The sequence below is a fragment of the Alligator sinensis genome, unplaced genomic scaffold, assembly GCF_000455745.1.
Source record: "Alligator sinensis unplaced genomic scaffold, ASM45574v1 scaffold643_1, whole genome shotgun sequence".
Taxonomy (NCBI): Eukaryota; Metazoa; Chordata; order Crocodylia; family Alligatoridae; genus Alligator; species Alligator sinensis.
Window position 1 is genome coordinate 448,260 of NW_005842783.1, and position 20,750 is coordinate 469,009.

The window sequence follows — 20,750 nt, forward strand, 5'->3', positions numbered from 1 at the left end:
AGAGGGTCCGTTTCCAAGAGAACACCTAATATGCATAAACAAAAAGTCAATAGATGGTTTCAGATAAATGACAGAGGGGCTGTGGGGGGAAGAGGTGAGCAAGGCAATACGAGAAGACTGAATCCCTGCTCTGCTCCCTTCTAGATAGTCAAGCCTGTATCCAGTATTAAACTGAAAGCCGACACTAGGCAACTTCTGATATAACTTAGCAAGTAGTTTGTAGCTTAACATACATAGTGGGATACACTCTGGATCTTGCATTTGAAATTGGATGGGATATGGAGGATTCTGGTGTGAGACCTGATATATACCTCCTTTAGAGGAGGTGGAGGCCTTTATTATTTGTGCATTACAAGAGGCTGATTGGATACAGATGGGTTCCTGATGCCACAGTAAAGTATAATCCTCATCCATGACTATCAATATAGTGACATCTAGATGCTTCCTCCCTTTAAATCCTTGTGGGTGTTTAGAAGGTCTCAGAATAAAAAAAACAAAAAAAGAGCAATGAAGCTAAAATACTTGATTAATTTTGGCATAGATAATATTAAGGGTGCTACTCATATGAACTGTGTTTTCATTCCTCTACTCCATTGGTGTGTAAGTCTACTTTTAAACGATTTGCCCTGATTGTAGGCAAGTAGTTCATAAGCTTTGTTCAAGTTTGGTGCATAAAATTCTTGCACTGTAATGTCTCTCTCTCAGGTGGAATTTTGGCAGGCATAATTTCAGATAGATTGGAAAAAAGGGCTTCGACCTGTGGCATGATGTTATTCCTAGCCGCACCCACGGTAAGAGATGTCCTCTTTATTATACTCCTGTCTTCTTTCGTGCCGCTGTGGTTTAGTTCTGTCAGCATTTCCACTAAAAGCTCCTGTTCTCAAGAGCTTCTAAAAAAGTCACTCCAGAAAGAGCAAATACAGAGGGTTGGGAAGGCTTTAACTTTAAAAAATGGTATAATGTCTGTTTCAGGACTCCATGAAAAATTATCACTTTCAGCTGTCTTTTTACTGAACTCCTATTATTCAGTTTTGCAGCTCTTAATCAGACAGTGCCTGGCAGTTTACTTCTTTTATTTTATTTTATTTAAAACCACCACCAAATCATTACAATCCCTGAGCTAATGTTTGAAAGCTGTCTACTGCAGACAGACAGTGCATGCTTTTTAGCATAGACTAAACGGTATGAATATCAGCAGTATTCTGTCTTATGCTGAAGTGAGCAACCTGACTGGGTAAAACAGTTGATCACAGTAGCTATCTCTTGTCTTTGAGAGTTTTATATGATAGGGGATGCATGAGAAAATGAAGCAGCCAGAATAACAAACCTAATAACTTTGCATAACAGACAACTGGCTTTCTCGGTGTGATTTTGAAGTGTCTTATGAAAACCTGCAGTTCTGTGAAGACTAAAGGAGTCGCAACTGCCTAATGTTCAGCATCATTGAAGTTACTCCTGATTCGTGTTAGGAAAAGTAAAAGATCAGTCAAGCCCGAATCTGCTGTTCTAACTGCTGATGTTTGCTCTTTCATACCCACTACAGTTGTACATGTTCTCTGCAGTCAGTAAAATGGGCCTCGAGGCCACCATAGGTGAGTAGTTAAATTATTTTTTGCCTGTTCTTAATTCATTGTATCTTTTTTACTTAAATTCCATTCAGACTGGTATTTCTGAGGTAGATGATAATGACCTGGTTTTTGAGAGGTGCTGATTACTTGCAGCTTGCATTTAAGTCACTTGAATATGTTTCCTAGTTTTAATAGACGTAAGCCACCCAGAGAAAGGTTAGGTGAAAGCATTTCAGTACTTCCATGGGAGGCCACAGGGGAAAAAAACCTGCAGTAAACTTGGCTCTGGGGAACAGCTGTTCTCCCAGGTCCTGATGTACCCCTCTTATGTAATTGTAGGCTGCCACCAAGTCCCCCCTGAGCCTTCTCTTTTCCAGACCGAAGAGTCCCAAATCCCTCAACCTCCTTGTACGGCCTGCCCTCCAGGCCTTGAATCATACAAGTGACTCTCCCCTGGACTCTCTCAAGCTTTTTCACATCCCTCTTGAAGTGGGGGGCCCAAAACTGGATGCAGTACTTCAGCTGCAGCCTCACCAAGGCTGAGTACAGCGGGAGGATGACGTCCCTGGTTTTGCTTGAGACGCATCGGTAGATACACGCCAGAGTTTGGTTTGCTTTGCCAGCCACAACATCACATTGGTGGTTCATATTCATCTTGTGGTCAATCAGGACCCCCAAGTCTCTTTTGCTAGCGAGTGTAGCGCTGCCGAGCCTGTAAGTGTGCTGAGGGTTCTTCCTACCGAGGTGAAGCACCTTACTCTTCTCAACATTGAAGGCCATCCGGTTTTGGTCAGCCCAACTTGAGAGTGTGTCCAAGTTGGCCTTTATCCCCAGCCTGTCTTGCAGTGTGACCGCCCTCCCCCATAATTTGGTGTCATTCGTGAACTTAGCCAGTTTGCATCTGACTCCTGACTCCAGATCATTAATGAAGATGTTAAAGACTACCGGCCCAAGTACCAAGCCCTCCCACTGCTCACCCTGTGCCACGCCGATTTGGTCCCATTAACTAGTACTCTTTGGGTCCAACCCCATAGCCAGTTACCTAGCCATTGGACCATAAGATGATCAAGGCCATAGTTCCCCAGCTTAGCTATAAGGACGTTGTGGGGAACTAGGTCAAAGGCTTTCTTGAAATCCAGATATATAATATCCACGTCATCTCCCATGTCCAGGACTCGTGTCACCTGGTCATAGAAGGAGATGAGGTTGGTCAGGCAAGACCTGCCAGTCACAAAGCCTTGTTGGCTGGTCTTCAGAAGCTTGCCTTCTGTTAGTCTGGTGTTGATGGATCCCCTGACAATTTTCTCTAGGATTTTTCCAGGGATGGATGTCGGACTGAGTGGTCTATAATTCCCTGTGTCATCCCTCCTCCTTTTCTTGAAGATAGGGACCACAGTGGCCCTTTTCCAGTCTTCTGGGACCTCGCCCGAGTACCATGAATTTTCAAATATCTTTGCCATGGGGGGGTGCAACAATATGTGCCAGCTCCTTGACTCTCAGGTGCATTCTGTCAGGGCCCGTGAACTTGTGAATGTCCAGATTCTCGAGGTGTTCCTTCACCTGATCCACATCAATTTTGGGCCCGCCCCCCACTCCCAGGCTGGTTCATGTCCTTTCTGACAGTGTGATCCCCTTGGGAGGGTGAAAACCTGATGTGAAAAAGTCATTTAGGAGATTGGCCTTTTCTTGGGTGTCAGATGTCAGCTGCCCCATTTGATCCAGGGGGCCAATGCTATCTTTATTCTTTTTTCGCCTTCCACATATCTGAAGAAGGACTCTTTGTTGTCCCTGGTGTAGTTGGGAAATGGTGTAGTTGGGAAATGAGTGAAAGGGGGCATGGCAGACACCCTTTAGTGAACACCTAATACTTGGCACAGGGTCTGCTATGTTCCTTTTGCCAAATGTCAGAGATGGTTAAATAGACCCTTCTACGTCATACCATACGCCACTCATGTCTCTTAAAAGGGACCTGATTCAGAACATAGCTTAAATATACATAAAATCATAGACTCTGGCAAAGTAGGTAGTTGCCTATGAAAGCTCATGCCACTCTGAATAAGTTAGTCTCTAAGGTGGCACCCTGCCTTGCTTCTGCTTAACTATACAGAATTTGTTGGAGGTCTCCTATGAATTACAAAAAAAGGTGTTGAAGTGTCAGTGCTGGCGGAGGAGTTGTACTTTTGTAGCCAAGGTACCCAAAGCCCTTGCAAAGTGTTAGGGATCCATTTTGTTAAGCACTACACCAGCAGATCCAGGGATGCTCCTTGCTTACCTTCTGTAACAAATGAGGGTTTGGGGATGGGCAAGAATCTTTTTTATAGCTGTGCTTGGAGAAGTCCCCTCTTTGTACTTAAATCTATCCATTACTAGGTGGACAACTTTACCCTTCGTTTCTTGGAAGCCTTCTTAAAGATTCTGAATCAGAATTGTACATGCTATTAGTCATAATCTCATAATTACTGTATATTCCTTCAGTAAATATAATTTACGCTGAGTGCTCCGAGTTTAAATCCTCACACATTGCCATAGTTAGCACTGATTTCCAGAACACTCAGGTTTATTCAGTATTCTTTCCCTGACTCCCAACAGTCATGCTACTCATCAGCGGAGCCCTAGTGAATGGCCCCTACGCACTGATCACAACTGCAGTCTCAGCTGACTTGGTGAGTTTGCTCTTTGTTTCATGGCTAGCCAGCAGCTCCATTCATGTTCCTGCATGAAGTGGGGAAACCTGGTTTCTATGAAGCAGTGGTTCCCAACCTTGTTAGACTTAAGACACACCTTGGAAAATGCCAGGTCTTAGCTTTTGTTCTTTTTTTTTACTGCAAAAAAAAAAAAATAGAGCAGTTCTTCTGTTGCAAAGAGCTCAGGAACACCACAGCAGATCAGAATGTTTTTAACTCTGTGAGTTTCTATTGAAATCCTTGGGTTCATCTCGTGAATTGTATGCAAGCGTTTGCACACCTAACTATACTAATGGTGCATGGGACCCTTAAACAGATCTCATGGCACTCATGCTGCATCACACTGGTTGAGAATCACTGCTAGGAAGACTAATAAATAAGCAGTGAGGGATTGATCCCCCACAGTGTCAGCATGTACTTAAGTAGAAGGCAAGGAGTAATGTACAGGACAGGGAGCATCAGTAAACTCCATCCTATATTAATGCTCATGAGTGGCCCTGGCCTGCAGATTAGCCTGGCCTAGTAGCAGAAACCAAAGAGTGGATCTGGGAGGTCACCACCCAGCATGAATGAGAAAAGCACATGCCCCACCCATGGCTTACCTATTTTAATTGCACCCTTGAGAATAAGGGAGAGAGGGTGCAAAATGAGCTTGTGGTGTTCATCCCAGGGTTTGGAGCACCATGCCTGGCTCCAACCCTTGTATCTGCCTCCATCCACCCTTGTACTTTATCCAAGTCAGCTTATGCCCCACCATTCCTATTGCATATACCACACAAGGTCTCACAGGCTGAGACGTAATAAATCCTCCATGAAAACCTCACCCTGGTATCTTGTCTTCAATGTTGCTTTTTTATGATAAGTACAAATTATGGTTTTGAAATATGCTGAATGTATATAGCGCTGTAGGTACAGGAAAGGCAGCAGAACTTAAAATCTACCCCTGGGCTGTTTGGTGATTTGTTCTAAACGCACCATCTTTAAGCTTGAGAAGGAAGTTTACCCTTCATATCCATTCAGTTGTCAGTCGTTGCAAAGAGGCTATTAACTAGGATGCAGGATCTGGTGATGTGGATACCACTGGTCCAGCAGCTGGACTGAATTGATTTTCCCATATATTGCCAAACAGCCTTCTGATACGAATGAGACTTCAGGCCACTGGTAACCTAAACAGAATTCTACATGGTCCCCTGGAAACGAAAAGGTCCCTGTCCTATTACCAGCCATCTGAACCATCCAGGTTCCATTTGTGCCTTGTTATAAAATTATTCCTGTCATTGTTAGCCTCACTTTGCAATGCTTATTTAGTAATAGAGGCTATAAAGTGGCCTTTACAACCACTTCCTCTTAGTGCCTTTGGCTCTGTAATCCTCTAAATGGGCTTTTTAAATTATTCCAATGCTGTAGCTTTGTTAGTGTTGCATGTCCAGCTTGTGACTTTTTTCTGTTCCACAGTGTCTTCTTGACCAGGGGAACAATGGCTGCAATAACCTTGTACCTTCTGAGCAAATCACCAGTGAGACATGCTTTCTGTTCTGCATGCACCATGTGTAAGCAGCACAGACAGTTATTTATAATAAGGAATGTGCTTAAGATAAATGAGGAGAGTATAAACAGTAGAGATGGGTCATAGGGGTGGTGTAACCAATGATAAAAAGGTCTTGCCCTATTTATGTAAGGTTGCTTCCTGAAGTAAATGCTAATGTTTACTTTGTCATTGTAAGAACAGAAGCATAAAGCAGGTGTAAATGGTTACATTCTGATTGTTTGTCACTGCAGGGCACCCACAAAAGTCTGAAAGGGAATGCAAGGGCCCTGTCCACAGTGACAGCTATCATCGATGGAACTGGTTCTGTAGGTAAGTCGTGTTCTGAAGCTATTGGCCTTGACTGTAGGAGGTTACAGTGACTGCAGAGGTTAACCAAAAGACCTAGGAGCTGTATAACGGGGTGGATCAGCTCTGAAAAGGGACTACACCACTGGAATTATGGAACCCAGCACTTGTCCCAGTGACATGGGGATCAGAAATGTTCAGGTTATACAAGTAAAAAGAGGCTTTTTCTAAAGCAACCAGGCTGCAAGATTCACGTGGACTGTGTGTCAAGCTGGATTCTTTCCACCTTGCCCACTCCAGCTATGCGAGTGGGGAGCTGTACAAAGGTAGCCTTAAATATGGGGCAGACCTGGCCACAGACTGGTCTGTGGCCCAGTGTATGCCAGCTGTCAAGGAACTGTCTTAACCTCAAAAGATCAGTAATGCCCTAGTTATAGCAATAGTTGGGTGGGGATGGTGTTGGTGAACCTGCACCACCTGGGAATTCCTCCTGCTGTGGGGAATCCTTCCATATAAGGCATCTTTACACTTGCTGTGAGGGTTGGGGGGCAGTGTTTTGATTAACGTGGCTCTAAGAGTGTCTCATGTATTCAGTGTCCCGCCACTTCAAAATGGCAGCAAGGCACTTTAACTAAAGTTCGTTTGATAAGCTTTAGTTAAAATGTCCCTGCCGCTATTTTGAAAGGCGGGGATGCTGAATACACAAGATGTGGAGGCTGCTGGAGCCACAGTAATTAGCATACTCCAACAGACTCGATTAATTAAGTCTGCTCTGACGCCTTGTAATTAAAGTGTGTCAGAGCAGCATCCCTGCATGTCTGCAGACACCTGTATACCCTAGCCAGCTATTCACGTCTTGAGAGAGTTTTTTGCTGCCCTGTCATAGGAACAGTATGAAGCCATACTGTATAATAACTTATCTACCCTTCATGCATCCTCCTACAAATAGATGTCAATATGGGATTTGCTTTCTCGAGAAGCCGGGACAGAAAATGAATAAAATACCTAAATATAGACCATCTAGTAGTAACTTTTTTATATCCCATCAGTTTTAACAAGCTAGTATATCCATCCTGTATTTCAGGTGCTGCTCTAGGACCTCTGTTAGCTGGTCTTATTTCTCCTTCTGGCTGGAACAATGTATTTTATATGCTCATGGTGGCAGATGCATGTGCCTTACTGGTGAGTCACTGTCTATGTTAGATTACTTTTGTATCAAGCTATTTGTATGAAAATGCTCATTTCCTCAATTTAATGCCATTTGCTGATTCCATTTCAGAGGACTGTTTCCATTCAAATGCAGAGGATTTTTTTACAACTGAGGAGCAAAGTTGACAATTTCAGAATCCTCTTAAATTTTAATTCAAAAGCATAGTTTGTCTTTAGTACACTTCGGTTTCTGGATGATGTGTGTATGCAACAGTTCTTTGGAGCAGTTTTGGTGAACAGTATTGCAAGCAAAAATTCACATATAAATCTGGGAGGACCTCTCGGTTTGATCTAGAGAAGAATTCTTTTGATTTACTTTGTTACTTGTAACACTGAAGCAGCAAAGCCAATTTGCTGAGGTAGTAACAAATGTTTACTGCATTGCCACAGCATCCATATTGTCGGGGTAAAGAAACTCTCAAGAGCTAACCACACACTGTCCAGTTGTGCCTTGCTTTTTCAGCACTTCTTTCAGTTATTTGACTTAAGAAAAGTGTAGTGGATGGGATGATCAGAGGAGTAGTGTCTGCTCTGATTTCCCTTACTTTGCCTTCCATTCAGTAACGCACAAAACAAGGTGTCAAGAGATCTGGGAACAAATGAATTGCTGGCATGTAGCTCCATTGAAATCAGTGATATTACATCTGCAGAACTTGACTTGCAGGTTCTGTTTCAGGTTTTGCCACAAAGCTCCTAGGTGTTTTATCTTTATGACTCCATTTCCTGCTCGGCCAGAGTGTTGGAGCAACAATGCTGACCTGCTACACAGAGGTCCAGTGAATTTTCACTTACTAACCCTTTGTGAACCCTCAATAGAAGGGATTCCTGAAAGGGCTCAGCAATGTGAGACACTCCATTCAGCCTGGCCTCTCCAGTCTGATCTGCTCAATGACCGAACCAGATACCTTGGAAGAGTTAAATGACTTTAGTGGCATCCAAGGAAAAGCAGGTTCCTCCTCTGGGAACATTATCAAGTTGTCCCACTGAGACCTGGAGATCAAATCAATAAAATGGATAGGCTAGTTAATAACTGACAAGAGCTCCTACGAATACGCTATTGTGACCTAAAACATACTTTTATTGTATGCTGAAAGATTTGCCTTCCCTTTTAACTGTCCCATGCCATGGACAGGTGGAAGATCCAGCCCTTCTGGAGGAGATAAATGTGACTTTCTAAGGCAGAATGAAACTGATGCTTCCTAACTGCCATGCTTTGTCAAGTAAATGTGTGTGTTATAAAGCACTATAAAAAGTTGTTTACAGAGCCATTACTGGTGCTGCAGGAATTTCTCCTGTCTACTAGGTAATTTCCCTGTCAGCCTGATAAATCCTGTTGTTCATACTTACTGGTTTGTTTTTTCTCTGTCTTGCCAGTAAAGCTCTTCAGCCCTTGTAGTTAAAAATGCAACTCTTTTTCCAAATGTCCCATGAGTAGGTTAGACCCTCAAAATCCATTGAAGTCCTGCAGCACTTGGGCGGTTGATGTTCTCCCACATCTTTGTAAATCAGATTTCACTTTTTTAAACATGCTCATAACCAGGTCACGTGAGTAACAGCCAGAAATCATGGACGTTTGCATTTGGCTGTTAGCGTAGCTGTGCATGCCCGTGTTGTGCATACAAATCACTGTTCAGAAGGCAGAAACTATAAAGGACCTGGATCTGAAAACACCAAAATACCTGGAAATTTTACTTCTGCAAATTGTCATACAAGTCAAGCTGTTCTCATACCAAACATTTTGCTCAATCATGCCCAGAAATGTGAATCTTGGAGCACTGTTGATACACTACCATTTTAATTTAAGTCTTGGACTCCCTCTGCTGGTTTTTTGTGAACCATACCAGCACTTAAAATGATTCATGCTACAGATGGGGAACTTCACTGAGGATTTCCAAGGGATTTCTCATCCCAGATTTAGAAGAAGAACAAGTTGTTTGACATGTTAATTAAAAAGGCTTTGCCATCTTTGGGCTTGGTTTTTGTTCAGTTTTCTTTCCTTACCTTGTGGTTTGGTTTCCTGAATTTCTTTTTTTCATTTTGCCACAGAGAAAGTTGGGAAGAGGCAGAGGAGGGAATGAGGGAGAAAAATAGTGTGTGGCGGGGAAACAACAGCTAGCTTTTTCATTTTCCAATTTTGTCAAAAAGGAGGATTTTTGTAAATCTGTTCTGTTTTGAAATGTATCAGTTGGTTCTAAGCCTGACCAGTACCAGCAGGCTTGTATGCATCACCTTGCCATTAATGGTACAAAATCATTGTCCAGTGATATACTAATTATCCATAAGTACAATGGGGGTTTTAGTCGTGCAAACTGCAATAGCATATTAAATGAAAATGTAAGAGAATGACAGTGTGCATTTTACACTGAAACATAACTCCGTGGTGCATCTAGGCAGAGTTTTAATGCGGGTTTATTTTTGTGCAGTTCTTAGTCCGTCTTATACAGAAGGAGCTCGGATGTAGAATGGATCATACCTTGTAAGTATTATTGGTGTTTAATGATCATTAAATATTTTACTATGTTTGTTTTTAGCTTGCTTCCCTCTTATTCTAGAAATAATGGATTCCTTATGTTCATGTATCCCAACCTACTTTTTGCCTCCAAATAGCAACACCACTACCTTTTTTTTAATCGTGATGATTTTTCTCTATAGATTTTATAAAACTAGCAGAGAACATTAGACTCCTAGACAGCTTTCTTCAAAAGATGGACCCATCTCAGTTTTTTACCCTTGAGTGTAGGTTGGTAGACTAAGTTCTTGGAGAGTTTTTAATAGTAGCAAATTATACTTTTTCATTCCACAAGACCTCTGGGTAAAAAGGGTTATTCTGAGTCTAAACTAATGTACATTTGGAGAAATTTCACTAAATCAGTGGGACTAAATTCCTTTTACACTTGTGTAAGTAAAATAAGGTGCAATCCTCCCTCCATAATTATAAGAAGATGAGGCATGGAATAGAAAAGTATATAACAAAGAATGCATACAGTATTTGGAAGTTATTAAGCTCTTCTGTTTTGTTTGCTGTGCTTTCACAGGTTTAAAGAACACTGAGTAATGACATCTTGGACTTGGAATAAGGTCTGTGCGAGTGATCAGAACTCTTCCCTCAAAGACTTTTCAGAATAACTTATTCAATATTTAAGAGATTGTTTTCATGAAGGATTTTGTACTCTTGTCAGAAGACGATTTAGAAATTCAACTAGTGAATTTCTGGTGAAGTTCTTTCTTATTTTTTTGCACATGCATCAATACCTCAGCATGTTGACTGTTTTATGACCTGGAAAGAGACGGAAGGTTTGAGAAGCTGCTACAAGTATGCCTTAACTGAGCCAGAAAGAAGTACCAAGTGCCTTTGGATTCATTTGGATAGAATATTTCAATTAAACATTTAAACTGCATTTTTGATCAGAAAGCAAGGAGATTTGAGAACAGAGCGTGAAGAAAATAAGCTCTTCAGCTACTCCAGCAATGGACTCTGCCAGTATTGTTAACAAAACATTAATGATCAAAGTTTCCTTTATGTCATCTCTTAAAAGGCAAGATCCTAATACTATATGTGAATTTTCCAGCTGGTTACAATTCACTGCTATTCAATATTCTGAAATTGTTCAACAGAATAATACCAGAGCCAGACCATATTACTATGGTTTAACTGCATCACTAACTTAATCCTGTAAAGGAGAATCCCAAAGGCAACATTCAGCCATTTTGTGTGTAACATAATGGATCTTACACCTAATTACTAAGTTGGGTGCCTCTGCTGACCTCTGGCTAGATATTATTGCTCGATTGGGATTGTCTGAGAAGGAGGCTCAACTAGCAAAGAAACTTATTAGAGCTCAGCATTTCCTACAAGAGTCTCTGGTGCTATATAAACTGGGTGGACAAACTACATGTTTGCTGTTTTATTGCTTGTCTAGGCCACCCTGGGGTAGCAGAGGATAATATCTTGTCTCACTTGTGATGGAAGCTTTAGCATTAATTTTAGAGGGTTGAACAGAAATAGGCTGACTTTGACCCTGACCTCACAACAATTTTAATGCAGGCACCTACCTCACAGATACTAGTGGGGTGCATGCAGACATAAGGATCTTCCTGAAGACAGCTTAGTACAGGATCAGGCCTTTAATCAGAGTACTAAAAACTTGCTCACAGAGAGGCCGGTGGTCCATGTTCATTGCATGCATGCACGTGTGTGTGGGGTAAAAGTAATCTGGGATATGGGATCAAAGGAAGTGTTATGGCACATGTTATCCTGAAAGTGCAGTTGTTTGTGTTTTCATAACATACCGTTTTTTGTTAATCTGACAGTTTCTCTCCTTCTGAGAGAGAACATGTTTCTAGGGAATGTACTAAGATGTAACAAAATACAGAGTTTCTGTAAAGGAGGCATTGATACAGATTGAATGCAAAGGTTAAATAGACACATTCTATATTTGTTAAAAGATGTATTTATTAAAACTTTTAAGCAACCATAATGTTCTGAATGTTCTGACTTTTGCTTTAAGCTTTGCAAAACAAGACAGTACTGTATATACTTGACTTGGTGGACAAAATACCACTTCTTAAAATAACCCTACAAAAATGTACTGGTACATTTTTTTTATTTTTATTTTTTTGTCCACCAACTGCTGGTTCTGTGTTTTGTTTTAGCTCAGTATTTATGCTTTGAGGACTGTTGTTCTGAATTGTTCAAATGTTGACCTCATTTTTGAACACAGAACAGTTGTGTGGGTTTCTGTATTTTGGCCTTGATTTAGCAAAGTACATAAGCAGGTGCTTAAATCCCACTGACTGAACTGAAACTTGGCACATATTTAAAGTTAAGCATGTGCTTAACTATTTTGCTGAATCAAAGTGTTTGCTTGCAAAAAGGAACCTCCAAAGGCTTCAGTCAAACAAAGTTTTCTAGCATTCATCATCCAAAGTCTTTGTGTGATGAATGCTAGACACCACCACCAGGCCTGCAAAGATTTACAGAAATGCTTAACGTAACACACACACCATACCTAGTAGTACCACTGATTTTTGTAAGGGGTCTCTCAGTGCATAAAAAGAAGCATTTGGCTTAGTCTTTGTAGGATTGGGGTCTTGGCTATCACAGCCATTTATACTGTTAGACGCTGCATCTCCAAAATTGTTTGTTAAAGCTGTATTGCTAAGGCTAATGTCTTAAGGTGTTTCTAGTTGTATTTATTAATAGAAATATACTGTTGTAACAATGTTTAATGAACTCCAAATTTGGGGTGTTTTTCTTCTTGGGAGCTGATTTTATTTATTTTTTTTAAAACCCTTTGCAGTATAAAGACCTAGATTTGAACTAACGAACATTGATTGCTCTGAGGAATTGGGTTTCTGGTACCTAACACTGTCCTTTTCCATTCAGGAGTTTAGTGTTCTAGAAGGATGGCATATATTTTAAAAAATGATGTGCAATTTTCTTGAGGGGGGGAACGTTAAGAATTTCTTACAACTTTTATCTGGGGTTGAATTAGGGAATCCACATCTGTAAATCAGGAAGGACAGACTAAAATGATAGCTGGCATGTGTAACAGTCAAAATATTGTGCAGAATAATAAAATGGCTGAAACATGACTGATGTTTGTTTCTTAAAGTGCTAGGAAATGTGATCATTTCAATTTCAAGCTACAAAAAATGCCTCGGCCACTGGAATTCAATGTTGCTCAATCTATAAGGGCTGTGTCTGCAATGGGAGTTCTGCCTACCTAAGAACAGCAGTATCAGGCTCTTACTTTTCAGAGGACCTTTAGTCTGGCTTTAAAATGTGTCCATACTTTGCAATTACAGTCACTTTGCACTGCAGAAAATTGAACCAGTGGATCTAACTTCCATATCCAACTTGTCTGCAAGGCAGCTCACTAGACACCAATGTTCTCTTATTTTGCTGTTGCGAATATGCAGTACAAGAGTGAAACTGCTTCTCTCCTATAACCAGCCCTAAAAATCCCTGAGTGCTAGTCAAACAGTGTGTTTTGGTACCATCAGGTGTCAATGCGCCTTCACCTGATGAAGCAAATCAGCTGGCAAATGCACATTGGAATGCAAAACTGCAATGGGCAAAATAGGGTTCATATCTTAGTGTGAAATGTTTCATTTTGTTAATGCTGATTATTTGGAGTTTAAAATATTTTTTACATTGTGTTGAATAAAAGCTGAATTCTTTATTAAAGGGGGAAATGTTGACTCTTTTCTGCCTCTAATTTGTTCCTGGAAAAGCTGTCCATCTTGTGCGTGTGAGATAGGCATCCTCATGGGGAGAGGGTCTGTCTTTCTAGAGACAGTTGTGGAAATAGTTTGTTTAGGAAAAACAACTCTCATCTTTCTTCCAGGCACACTGGCTTTCTCACCTGAATGTTATTCCCCTGACCTTTGAAACCTAGAACACTGCCGCTGTCTATCAGCTGTATCAGTGGGAGAGGTTATGCTTTCCTCTCTGTCCTGTGTGGAAGGAGGCACTCAGGAAAGGAGCTGGGGAGGGAACATACTGGTTGTCTTAGTGCAACTTACCAGGGAGAGATTGGGGTGTAAAGTTACATCAGAATAGTAGGAAAAAGTTATGCAAAGTTACATCAGAACAAAGTTTTCCATGCATCTAACCACTTCTAAGGAAAATAAATGGGAGAAAAAAAGACACAAACTGGAATCTGGTGCCATTTAATTAAGAAACAAGTGTAGAAGGTAAATTGCACCATAAAAAATTAACAAATTGTTCTGGTGTACAAAGAACCCTTGAAGTCCTCATCTAGTTTCAAAAGCTATTAAAGCCTGTCATGGTACACTTGCATTTCAAATGTTGTAAGTAAATACACTCTCTATCTGTAACACTCAGAAGCTACTTCATTTTCACAGGTGCAATTAGTTGGGAATATTCTAATGAAATAATTTTTTATTAGAAAATGCTAATTCATTGACACTAGCTATCTCTCTGCAGACATATAGCAGCTGTGACAGACATAAAGCTTCTGCACAGACGCAGACCAAACCATGTTAGCTAGAAGAAGCAGAGATGAATGTGCCCATTTCCTACCATCCTAAAGCACAACCAGCTAAGATTGCTTCAGTCATACTAGTCCTGTTTCATGGCAGAGCTTTTCAAATATTTTAAGCCAAGCAAAATACTTATCAAACCAACCCAATTGAAAAGCAGACAAAGTTTCCTCATCAAGATCATGCTTTATTATTCTAACGTGGATGAAGGCAGAGGCTGGGAAAAAAATCTCATAACTAGATGCAACTTAAAATTGGAAGTACCCTGGGAGAAGTGCTGTATTGAAACCTTTGGCCCCTGAGATTTTTCTCACTCCACGGCTTATGTTCCTATAGACCTCTAATTGCAAAATTGGTACGCGCATAGATGTGTTATAAAGCTCTCAGTTTAACAACAGAACACAAAGATGAACATAACATTGCAGAAATAAAACGTCAACTTCTGTACCACGTTACAGCCCACATTCTATGTAGACAAGTTACTATAAATACATTTTAATTGCAATGTTTTTTTTTCCATAGCCATCTAAATGAAATTAAAATAAGATGGAGTAGTAACTCTTGGACTTCGCTTATCAGATCATGAGATCTGAAAGGGACATGATAATAGCATTACATTATTCACTGCCCATGTATTCCTCTTTCAGCATGAACCTCTTAAACTGTGGTAGATACAGTGCTGCTGTCACCTACCTCTTTAGAAGCCCAGCAGTTGCTTAGTTTTTAAGGGTATTTCTTCAAATAGTAAAGAAGGCCATTTTGAAGATCTTTTTGTCTCCAAGCGTGTGCAAGGGGTATTTGTGCAATTTAAGATACACTTCCCACTAGATTTCTTCTTGCATCTCAAGCAAGGGATTTCCAGTGGGATTTCTCTTTACATTTGTAAAGGTTATTCCAGCAGTGTAACTAGCAGTGGTCAAGTGGGGGACCAGCCTGCACTCTGGCTTAGAAGGAGCACCATAAAGGCAGCTGCTGCTGCTGTCCTGGCCACCACTGAGGCCTAGGGCACAGAAATGGCTTGTTCCAACTCTGGGTTATTCTGTGTACTGCATGTGTATGTTTCATATCAAAAGATGCAAAAGGGGGGATGGGGGGGTTCAATTTATATTTATGCTTATGTCATGCTAGCTCAGGCTTCTTGGTGATTCTTGAATGCAGGAGTGTTCAACCCTCAGCCCATGGGGCTCCCCAGGGGTCAGAAGTTTGGTGGTGGGGGAGCAGTAGCAATTAATACTGCCACCCTTTCCCTGCCACCAAATTCACAAGCCCTGCACAGCCATATCAGGGTTGAGCCATGTCCCCTTCCCCCTGCACAGCCAGGTTGGGGCTGGGCCACAGCCCATCCCACTGTATGGCTGGATCATAACCCCGCCCCGCTCTGTTTGGCCTGATTTGGCCCCACTACACCTGGCTTACGTGTTGGATTGAGCCCACTGGCCGGATCCAACCTGTGGATGGGCCAGGCACTGCCCATCTGTCCCATGGGGCAGAAACAGTTGAGCACTACTGTTTTAATGCATTTAAACTCAAGAATTAATTTTGTCACCAATTATAGGTTTGTGCAATGGTTAACATACAGAATTATTTATATTAGAGATACTGTTCAAAGCTGGATGTACCTAGTGTCAAAGGTCCTTAGAGTTGTTGGATAATTTTTGCACCTAGGACCAATTAAGTTTGCTGTTAGTCAAAGCAAGTACTGTATGTAGTCTCCGTAGGGGTCCAGTTGAGATTTTATGGGCTGTATTGTAAGGAAATTAAACTGGAAAATTTAATAATCTCTTCTGGTCTTAAAATGTGTAAGTTATGATTGGCCTACATCAGAGTTACTACTTTTCATTTTGGGAAAATTGCTTTTGCTCTTGCTTGTGTTTTCTCCCTCTTGCACTCTCTCTCCCTCTCCCTCCCCCTCCGGGTTTTTTTTTGTTTTATTTTTTTTGTTGAACTGAAATGCGGGTCTCTTGAATTCTCTGTGATCAGGTAGGAATGGCCAAGATTTTCAAAGCTGCTGAATCATGTAGGAATGCAGCTCCCAGTAATTTCAATGAGAATTATGCATCTCATACCCTGAGCGGTTTTGAAAATCTCACCTAAACTTTCCTATCAGACTGAGTTAAAAGTCCTGCCATACTGGCTTAAGTCAGTGATTTAGGCTCTGTTATACTTCAGGCTTCAGTGTCCCAGGTTTATTACATGATGATTTTTTCTTCCTCAGAAATTGTTCTTGTACCTTGCTATAAAAGATTTTGCATTTTCTTCTCCTCATTTCCTTTGTTGTGACTTATTTCCAGTTCAGAGGAAAATGACAGTACATCTTCCTACAAGCATAGAATTACTTTCCATTACATAGTCACTATGGGGTGTCTGGGTATCCAGTGATTACAAAAACCACAGCCAGTCTTCCTTCAGACTTGTTTCATGGAAATACCCGTCTCCTGCTTTGACAGCCATTTTGTAAGAATCTTTGTCACAATCTTCTCTTTCCTGAAGATGGTCAGGTATTCTTTTTGATATCTTCATTTACTTTTTTCACCTACCAGTTCTGCTTTTCAGGTACATGTAAGATCAAGGTAGGATGGGTATTTATTTTGGCCTCCTACTTTGATCAAAGGATCTTAGAGGGATTTAGTCATGTTTCATTAATGTCCGTTGTGGCCCAGAAACTTTTCCATAAGGCAGCAGGTGACTTAACTTGGTTTTATATTTATACTACCATATAGAAAAACAGCAGCATTGCAAGTACTATCTTCCATAAAATTCTTCACTGTTTACATAGCACAGGCTTCTTTTGATTAAAAATATAATAATAAAATTACCTGAATCGCTGCGTTATAGTAGTGTTTTGGAGGTAACAATCAGGGATCCATAGTGACCAGTGCTGTGTATGTATGTGTTGGCATGTTGGGTGAAAAGTTCCCAGCCCAGTGAGTTTACAATGAGAGTTAATGGGTGCACCTACACGTTAATTACTATACTGTAATTACAGCCCATTAAGTTTAGTACCTGTCATCACAAAGTTTAGTAATTAGTGCTACTGCACATTAGTGCAGATAATGCTTTTTGTGTGACGGTTAATGCACATTGGACTAAATCTACTGTGCATTAGTACATTAGCATGGTTTTTGCCAGCTGCACTAATGCGCAGTAGAATTAGTCCAATGTGCATTGTCTGGTGTAGACATGCGCAATCACTCTTGAAAACAACCCAACTCCGATGAGCCTTACAAAATCAAAACACTTCTGAATGATTTTAAAGCCTTGAATAACAACATTGCAATCACCCTTCCTGAATTATTGGTAAGGAAGCATTATGGTAATCAAAAGCAAATACATAGCATTTCTGCAATGCCATTGTAAGGCTTTGGCTGCATTTACAATTTGTTCTAACAAAAACAAATTTAGAAAAAATTTGGAATGAAAATTAATTTCCATTATCTCCTGCTATGAACAGCCATCACTAGCCATACCAGCTAGTGGCTTTGATTTCCCAATTCAAGCAAATTAGGTTTCAAATGCATTAGAAGACAGTCTACTTGCTACATACAAATGAATTAATCTGTTGATGTTAAGTAAGGGCTTCAAAAGATAAAGCATGCATAAGTTCAGTTCTTTCAGAGATTGATTTAGCTATATGAGATGATTAAATTTTTGTGTGTGATAAGTCCATATGTATTAAAGATAGCAAAAGAGCTAGTACAAAAAACACCATGGCTACGTATCTGATTAGCAGTAGAAGATTAGAAGATGGAAACATGCACTATTTGAAGCACTCAGCTAAGATTTTTAAAGTTGGATTTTTCATTAAGTCCTACAGGGCTAAATCCAGAAAAGAACTTTAAAAAGTCTAAATGCATCGATGACTGGAAGAAAGGGCATGGGGGGGCATGTGCCCCCCCCGCCCGGACAGCTGTCCCCTACCACAGCAGCTTCTGCGGGTGGTCACCAGCCCCATCCCCTACTCTGATGCCGGCTTCTGTGGGTGCTTGCCAGCCCCATCCCTGCTGCTGATGCCATCACCGGCTTCTGCGGGTGCCCCCCCAGACTCAAGAGGCACCTGTTGCCCATGTCTAAATGCCTAGCATTTCAACCAGTGGTGACATGTAGAGGGTGCATGGGGGTGTACATGCACCCCCTAACTGACCACACTCGCTGCTCACGTGACAGGCGGGGGAGGGCAGGCAGGAGCACTGGTGCTCCCCCTGTGAGCTCCAGCCAGGGAGTGGGAGCTTCACTATCAGCTTCCTAGTCAGCGAGATTGGTTGTGGAGGGACTGCCCCAGGCCACTAACATCGGGGGCGGGGGGCATGTGCCCTCCCTGACTGAGGTGACACCAGTCACCCATTATTTCAACAATAATATTCTGTGCTCTGCTACCAGGTAGAATCCACAGCCCTGAGTTCTTTATACTATGCATGGAAAGACTTAAGCACCTAAGACTAGGATCTACAGAAGCTAACACACTGATTGGGGATCCATAGAGGAACTGGGGAGCATCCAGCAGTGAGCAACAAAGATGGTAAAAAGGCTGAAATAGAAACAATGTGAAAACAGATGAAGGAATTAAGCATATCTGGTGTAAAGAAAAGGAGATTGAAACATGACAGCAAGTTTCAAACATTTGAAAGGCTGTCATAATAGAAGACTGAGAAACATTATTCTTCCTTGCCGCAGAGTAGGACAAAAGACGTTCCAACTCAAAACGCCTTTAACAAAACTCATTCCAATTAAGTACCATGGGGCATGACTACATGTACTATTAGCATTCGGCAATAAACTCCAGCGCATATCGTACTGGAGTTTATTGCTCCCAGGGGTTGTGTTTGAATATGCACCCAGGACTGCAGCATGTTGAGCCACATCAAAGCAGCCCTGGCTGGCAGAGGGTCTGGGGGGTCAGCCTGCCAGCCTGGGGCTGCTCCAAGCCAGCCCAGCATGCTGTGGAAGGGCTGGCTCAGGCACGAGGGTATTCTAGTGTGGAGTTAGCCAGCAGGCAGCCCCTGCATTGAAGCACCCTCTTACCCCAGTCAGCCAGGTTAGCATCTATACATGCATCACTGCACACACAAAAAATATAATAGGATAGTACTTGTATTTACAAGTTCTAACCTGCTGCAGAGTTTATTACTTTCCTGCAGCTTAATAGGGCCGCACATATAGACACCAAGACATTTTCTGTGGAGCTAATTAGGCAACTCAGCAGTAAACATCTCATGTAGATGTGTAAATGGGATGGTAAAACGATTTCCTAACTTTAAGAGCAGTAGGACAATAGTATTATGGAATCTATTTTCAGGAAGAGAATAAATAAGACCCTGTCTAGGATGATTTAGGAATGCAAATTTGCATCTCTGGGCTTGAAGGTCCCTTCCAGCTCTGTGATTCTATTATTTAATTGGGTTCTGAACGTGACTCAGGTTGAGGAATACTTGTAAAACCTGACAGGGCTTTGGTGCACATGAAGTGCTTAGTTGCTTAGCAATTCAGGATTAGGCAGCTCGGCACATGCTAGCAGCAGAAATATAGGCACCTATAGGATGTTATTGGTGGAGAGTTGGGTTCCTATAGATTTATCCAGCAGCTCAGAGGAGGTTTTGAGAATCTAAATTTTGGATTTATGCATTTAAATTCTTTGTGGATCTAACCCGTATATCCCTTGTAGGTTCCTATACAAGTGGCTTGGCTTCCAAAAGTGCTGAGCATATAACAGCAACCATTGGAGTTAAACTCAGGAAGATGCCCAAGTATGTCTGCTAAGCCTAGAGTGTGCACACGTGTGAAGGAGTGAGAGCAAGTGTGTGAGCAAGCACATATATTTTTATACATGCTAGATCTTAGTTAAGACTCTGAATTCACTGAAAATTCTGTTCCATTTTCTGTAAATTCAGTCTTAAAATAATGAAAAGAACAGAAGTAGCAAAATGGCAAAACAATATCTGAAATCTGAAAATATTTCTTGAGCTGTCATGATTTGATACAAAGGGTCATTTCCATAAATTAGAGAGATATAGGCAGTCTAATGCACAGTAGACTACTTTTTAAATGTACTGTTTTCTTCTGAATATTTAAGTCTGAGCCATCACAATTCCCTGTATGGTGTATAAAGTTTGAATTTAATAAATACAGCTTGTGTCTGAATTATTATTTCACCACTCATTATATAATGAGTAGGAGTGCTGGATAGCTACATTATTTTGTGACAGAATCTATATATCTGAGCTCATCCTGATACCTATATCAAAGTAATCATAACACTGGGATTAAATTTAGCTTGTCACATTAAAGAGCAACTCGTTATAAGTACCCCGCCTCAATTTCCTTGGACCCAGCTATCCACAGTGATGTGGCAGCCATTTCTAAAGGGCAACTGTTTTAACAGAGCACTTACGTTGTGAAATTCCTACTCTTTTTCCAGAACTCCTTTCTTCATGAAGGATGAACTTTGTCCTG

At 41.2% G+C, this 20,750-nt stretch overlaps 1 protein-coding gene across 5 annotated transcripts in view; it reads left to right on the plus strand.

The window, feature by feature from the left end:
* The window catches only part of SLC37A1 (solute carrier family 37 member 1), a 66,291-nt gene extending 52,794 nt beyond the window's left edge, over nucleotides 1-13,497 (plus strand). For 3 of the 5 annotated variants that reach the window (XM_006034930.3, XM_025217066.1, XM_014525326.2), the window contains 7 exons: nucleotides 706-791; nucleotides 1,544-1,592; nucleotides 4,158-4,231; nucleotides 6,032-6,110; nucleotides 7,171-7,268; nucleotides 9,719-9,771; nucleotides 10,331-13,497. In XM_006034930.3, coding sequence (XP_006034992.1) covers nucleotides 706-791; nucleotides 1,544-1,592; nucleotides 4,158-4,231; nucleotides 6,032-6,110; nucleotides 7,171-7,268; nucleotides 9,719-9,771; nucleotides 10,331-10,346 — 455 coding nt within the window. In that variant the 3' untranslated portion in view covers nucleotides 10,347-13,497. The other 2 variants (XM_025191055.1, XM_025191056.1) reach the window with 2 other exon arrangements.
* Nucleotides 13,498-20,750: the final 7,253 nt, after the last annotated feature.